We start from the raw sequence: 6,964 nt of genomic DNA, 5'->3' as shown, positions 1-6,964 counted from the left end.
TTTGTGCCCACCAAATGAGGTCGTTCGTATAAAAAAATCCATGATATGAGCCTTTTAACTAGTTCTTATAAGTGGCTCTTCTTTTAATTTGCTAGTGGGACATCAAAGACAATTGAGCATATATTAGTGTGAAATATCTCGCACACAATTTAAGATATGTGATTTATATGATGGTTAAGTGCCATGCCATGATGACGACGAGGGTTTTCATTTCCCTTTTGAAAAGACGTGTATGACGGGACTCTTAAAGAAAAATTAAACTTTTGATATATATTTGAATTTATTACCCTTTTGATTTTTAAATTTGGATTAAGTTGTAAAATACAGTGATTTTGAAAACAATTTCCAAAACAATTGTACAAATAGAGTCAAGTTTTTATCTTATTGGATTTTATTTTAAGCATTTTAGGAGTCAATTTTCTTTTATTTACCGACCAAAGTTAACATGTCAATTCATTTATCTTGTTTGAGAAGATTCATTCCATTGTTCAACAATATTCTTCATTTTTAAGATTTAAAGACGAGAACGAAGAATTATACAAACAGTGTAGCAACGACAAAGCCCATGCAAAAAAAGAGGAGATTAAAGTATGGAGAAAGAATATAATTATTAGGATAAAAATAGAGAACTATGTTAAGTCATAGGTTGAAGCATGGAAACAGAGGAAATGGTTAAGGGAGGTGATAAGGTATACATAAATAACAAATACATTTTTTAAAATCTTTTTTTAAGGTAAGAGTACTAACACAACTTTTAAAAGTTTAAAAATATTTTTGTAACAATAAGTTAATGGTTTCTATTCATATACTTACTTTTAATTTTTTTTTTAAAAAAATTAAGGGTGTTGTTTTAAGGATTTGAAAGTTCAAAGATATTTTTTTAAACAAAACACAGATAGATTTAATTTAAAACTAATGCTAAAAGTATTTTTGAACTTTTTAAAATTTAAAATTAATTTTCAATCTTTTGAAATTTTTACTTTTCACAATTTAGGTCTGTTTGATACCCATTTTATTTTTTGTTTTTTATTTTTTAAAATTAAGTATATTTTGTCTCTATTTTTTATAATGATTTACATCTTTCCTAAATATAATAGTTGAATTATTTTTTAAAAACTATATTTTTTTTCCTAGTTTTAAAAATTTGAATTGATTTTTAAAATTATTGATAAAAAGTAAATACGAAAACAAGAAAATTGAGTGTTTATAGAGTTGGTTTTTAAAAATTAAAAACAAAAAATCAAATTGTTAGCTCTAAGCTTTAAAACTATTACAAGGCAAATAAATAAAAGATAAAAAGATAGGAAGAAATTTATCATCTGTTGAGATCCCCAATCCCAATTCGAACCCAATACCAATCCAATCCACGCTCGACATTTTTCTTTCTTGTTCGTTTTCTTTCGATCTGTCTGCTTCTGCTAGCGCAAGCAACCAAGCAAATCCCCTTCCATTACACTCCAACTTCCATCGACATTTCTCCCAAATTTCGCCTTTATTTCTTCCCAGTTTCAAACCCTTTTCGTTTTTCCTTTCTTCTCAATCCACCTTCAATTCCAGATTATTTGCAAAATTTGAGTGAAACAGCCATAGAAACAGCTAAGTCTGTGCATGACGAGCGCTTCGGAGCTGTTTTATAGTCGGAGGTACAGATTGGGTCGCACTGACGCGGATTTAGGGCTTGATTCTGAGCCTCCCGATCGGTATCTTCAATATCAACGCCGTCATCATGGTCACAACGCCAATCACCGCCGCGATTTTAACTCCTGTGGTACTTTCCGGCGGTCCTCGTTGCAAGAACGCCGTCAATCTCCCCGATTTTTTAACCCTGTAAGGAAGGATTAAACAATTTTTACCAAATTCTGGATTTGGGTTACTTGAGAAATTGTGTTTTACTTCGATAAAGTCTATATCAACGGCTGAGAATAGTTGGAATTGGAAGAAGTGTTCATATTTTTGTTTTGATTGGGAATTTTTAAGCGTTTCTGACCTAAAAGTTCTTCTAAACTGTAGAATTAGTTGGGAATATGTTGAAAAGATTATAGTTGCCCTAATTTATCAGCTTAGGTTGTTGGGATGGTTTTATATGTTTTTCGTACTTAACTATGGATTGATCCAACAAATAACTCTAGTCCACTTAGGTTTGCTTGATAACTGTTTGGTTTTTGTTTTGTTAATGTTTTCAAAATCCAAGCTTGAAATAATAGTTATTAGAAGCTTGTTTTTGTTTTTAAAATTTGGCTGTAGATTCAAATGTTTTCTTATGAAAGATGGAAATGATTGTCTTATCCAAAAAAAGAAAGATGAAAATGATGGTAAAGAAATCATGAGAAAACAAGAACAATTTTTTAAAAAAAAATACTGAAGGGTTATCAAATGGATCTCTAGCTAAGCAATTGATTTAGTGATTATTGTTATTCTTCAGTGATGGTTCTGTTTTCCATTGCTATGAAATACTTAGAACCATGGTACTGAGAGTGATAAGGAATAGAAGTTTTCCAGTTTTATTAGCTTCTTAATGCTACTTGGCTATTAAACCATGATCTAATTGGTATGTGATCATGGAGACATAACTTTGTTACAATTAAGGATGGTTTCTATATTTCTTTTCTGGGTTGTCATCTCTCTCTGAATGTTAAATTCAATTAGTTTGGAGGCATTGACACTATATCTTCATTGTAGCTTTCTGTTGACCGATTGCCTACACAGTCTGACTCAGTTACGAGCGATGGTTCTAGAAATAATATCAATCCAAATACACAGAATAGCTTGAGGACTGGGTTAAGTGGGGATTCCAGATTGCCAGGATCCGTTTTACTTGCCCGAGAAAGGCTTCTCGAAAGATTGAGAGGTGCCTCTTCACCAAGGAGCAGGTTGGTTCCTATTATCATGTACCTGTTGTTTACATTAATATGCAGAAAAATTTGGGACTTCAATAGGAATATTCAATCTCATTTCTCCAAAATAGTTAGAATCGCTTTTGTCACGTTCATAATCAATCTGAAACATGCCTTTTAGGAATTCAAAATCAATGTAACGTTTGATTTTACACTTTTAAACGTGATTTTCATATAATAAAATCGATTTTGAATGATGAAAAGTACACTCGCAAACATATGCTAATTGTGGTATGAATCATCTTGTATGATTTTCATTTGGGATTTGGTTTGTATTGTATACTCAGAAAATAGGATCCAATTCCAATAAACTCATAAAGTTTCTACAAGTTCTGTTCTAGACTTTAACATTCTTTATAAACTATATTTATGGATAGCAACCTGGACTTAAAAATTGTTACTGATGGGCAAATGTATGTTGAAAACTCAAATAGATCCCAGCTCTGTGCTACTGCTAACTGAATTAGTTTATTCATCAGGAACGCGCTCGTTGAAGCATTAGATGGAAGTCCAGAAATCTCAACAAATCGATCGCAGAGGATATCCCTTGTTGATGCTGACAGGATGCAATTAGTTCCTGCACCCAGCAAGAGGCCCCCTGGTCTCTCACAAGATGCAATCGACCGCTTACAACTTGAGGTTTTTATCAATACAGAGCATATCATTGATGATGACGTGACGACGACGACGACGTCAAACGAATGTAGTATATGTCTAGAGAGTTTTACAGATGGAGACGTGCTCATCCATTTACCCTGTGAACACAAATTTCACCATGCTTGTTTGGACCGATGGATTCGAACTTGTGGAGAATGTCCATATTGTCGACAACATGTCGTCATTAACTAATCTTTTCTAACCCGTTTTACAAGTTGGGATTTCCTGTATGCGTAGAAAGCTTAGAGACTGTCAATTATTCCATGTTGTGTACTAATCTTTATAGTTATAGTTGAGGATCTCTATACTTTGTATCCTTCTAAGTCTTGTGTTGACTCCAAATTGTGTGGCTTTTTTTAATAGCCAATAGATTTGACTGCTTTGTAACTCTTCTTTTTCTTGGTTTTAGTTGGAAAAAAAGGACGCTTTGATTCTTTTATACAAACAATGAGGAAGCAGTCTATTATTCTAGTTAATAAAAAAAAGAAAAAAAAAATCATTCAATTTGGAGGGGGGGAAAAAAAGCTCTAAATCCATTATTTCATGTAATTGAAAACATATCATGATTTTTTTTTAATGACAGACAGCTTTTGTTTTTGTCGATTTGAGCTTCATTATCTTCTTGATCAATATCTTTGAACTTGAGAAGAATGATTTCTTTCTTTTCTTTTTAACCATGATTACATGAAACAACATTTAAGGTTAACGAATATTTTTCGTTGAACTTTAGTCGGTAATGATCAAGTCTTAGTACTTTTAAATCTATAACAATTTAGCTCTATAATATGCAATGATTTAATCTCTATCATGAAACAATTTAGTCCATATATTTTAAAATTTGTAGCAATTTTGTCTATCATGAAAAATATTACTACAATTGTCAGGTGGTAATTGTAATTATACCTTTAAAAATTGAGCCCTCAAATGTATGCAAGTATTAAAGTTAGACTCTCAAACTTACATAATTGTAAAAATTGTAACAATATAAGTTTGAGAATTCAATTTCTACGACTGTTGTAAGTTTGAGGGGCCTATTTTTGTAATTGAAAGTTTAAGGATGTACTTACCGCTACTACCATACTTTAGAGATGAATTTTTCATTTGGTGGCTTTTGCAATTCGCCCAAAATATCATTACGATTTGATGAAATTTCTTACACGTATAGATTGATAAATTGGTCGAGAATCAAATTCACACTACAAAAACTAAATTGTTATGTAGTAAAAATTGATACCTAATTTTAACGAAAAAATTCATCATAGAGGCTAAAATCTCTACAAATCTTAAAATACTGTTACTTTTTAAAGTTTATAGACGAAATTGTTACTTTCATGAAAGTTGAAGAACCTAAAGTGTTTTTAAACCTCTATTTAGTCGTCTAAGAAAATTATTATTTTTCTTAGATCGACACAAATGTGAATTCAAGTCTTCGATTGGAGAAAGATAAAGTATTGTCTTAACCAGCTGATTTAGATATATATCTATGTAGATATAGATATAGATATATATATATATATAGGCTTCTATTTGGAAACAGTATGTGGATATGGAGAATGAAAACTCTTGCACCTTTCTCTTTTTCCCTTGGCTATTCCCATCACTATTCACAAAAAAAAGTTCTTAAATCTGTTTCAAATATTGGCCATTCATTAAAGAAACACAAAAAGCTTTTGAAAGATTATTATCTTTAGAGATATTTTCATTATTATATTTTTTTTAATGAAAATTTTTTCATTTATATAAATGAAAGAATACAAATAAAGGAGAGAGATGAAGCTTTCTAAATTCAAATAAAAATTATACATATACATATATATGTATATAATTATTTATAATTAAATTTTTTTAAAATTAAGGAAAATTCATTTTAATTATGAATAAAAAGTGGGAAAATCCCCATTTCTATTTTTTAACACCTATTTTCCAATTTTGTTTAAATTGATTTGGTGTCAATTTTTAATGCAGTTAAGATTGCATGTACATTCTCTATAAATTGGAGAATTTTTAATTGTTAGAGGTTCGTGCAATTGACTAATTTTATTCTTCAAAATTTTGACATCAAAACTCTCTAATTCCCAAAATTACCCTCGATCTCTACTCAATTTGGATCGCACATTCTGTTCCAAGACTGGAGAATAGCAGAGAAGACTCTTACGGTGGTCCACGAACAGTTCATGATCATAAATCATCAAGGATTTGGAGCAATTTTTAGTTCTACAAAGGTTGTGATTCTTAAACCCTAATTTCATATATTATGAACATGCATGCTTTAATCTTAAAATTAATGGAATTAGAGTGCTTAAGATCCTAATTGCTTCCACGTGTACTTCAATTCACTCTCGGAACTTGTAGATCAACCGGATGGGGTAAAATCTATTGGTTGCAAATAGATCTACAAGAGAAAACGAGACCAAGTCAGTAAGGTACAAATCTTTAAGGCTCAAGTTGTGCCAAAGGGGTTTACCCAAGGAGAGAGGGTGGACTATGAAGAAATCTTCTCTTCTATTGTCATGCTAAAGTCGATAAGGATACTCTTGTTCATAGTCGCTTTTTATGATTATGAGATCTGACAAATGGATGTCAAAACAACCTTTTTAAATGACCATCCTGAGGAGAGTATCTATATGACTCAACCAAAGGGGTTCATTGAACATAGTCAAAAGCAAAATGTTTGCAAGCTAAAACGATCCATTTATGAGTTAAAACAAACGTCTAGATCCTGGAATATAAGATTTGACACTACGATCAAATCTTATGGTTTTGAACAAAACGTTGACGAACCTTATGTTTACAAGAAGATTGTCAACAAAACTTAGCATTCTTAGTATCGTATGTTGATGACATCCTACTCATTTGGGAATGATGTAGGACTCCTAGCTGATGTTAAGAAATGACTAGCAACTCAATTCCAAATTAAAGATTTGGGAGAAGCTCAGTATGTTCTTGAAATCCAAATCCGTTCGGAATCGCAAAAACAGAATGCTAGCCTTATCTCATGAATCTTATATAGACAAGGTGTTGTCTAGATATAAAATGCAGAATTCCAAGAAGGTTTTGCTACCTATCAGGCATAAAATTCATTTGTCTAAGAAAAATGTATTTCCTACGCATTAATAGTTGGTAATCTAATGTATGTCATGTTGTGTACACGACTAGACATATGCCATACAGTGGGAATCGTCAGCAGGTTTCAGTCCAAATCCTGGATATGATCATTGGACTACAGTTAAAAATATCCTTAAGTATCTTCGGAGAACGAGAGACTATATGCTTCATCGAGCAGAAATACCATCTCATCAAGGAGATAGTATATCGAGAAGACGTGATCGCAATAATAGCTTATTTGTTTACAAAGTATATGTATATAAAGTGTTAGTTTTTTTTTTAGTATAATAGGAAGTTAGGAGATTCGA

At 31.5% G+C, this 6,964-nt stretch overlaps 1 protein-coding gene across 1 annotated transcript; it reads left to right on the top strand.

Moving 5' to 3' along the window:
- Positions 1-1,250: 1,250 nt before the first annotated feature.
- LOC120078758 (RING/U-box superfamily protein) lies at positions 1,251-3,938 on the top strand. The gene is made up of 3 exons (XM_039033066.2): positions 1,251-1,827; positions 2,680-2,870; positions 3,374-3,938. Exons 1-3 carry the CDS (start codon positions 1,609-1,611, stop codon positions 3,741-3,743), a joined length of 780 nt encoding a protein of 259 aa, XP_038888994.1. The 5' UTR covers positions 1,251-1,608; the 3' UTR covers positions 3,744-3,938.
- The last annotated feature ends 3,026 nt before the right edge of the window (positions 3,939-6,964 follow it).

This window comes from Benincasa hispida, chromosome 5, assembly GCF_027475165.1.
Source record: "Benincasa hispida cultivar pf3 chromosome 5, pf3_genome.v1.1, whole genome shotgun sequence".
Lineage (NCBI taxonomy): Eukaryota > Viridiplantae > Streptophyta > Magnoliopsida > Cucurbitales > Cucurbitaceae > Benincasa > Benincasa hispida.
Note: the sequence above shows the minus strand (reverse complement) of the source record. Positions and strands in the feature narration are given on the sequence as shown.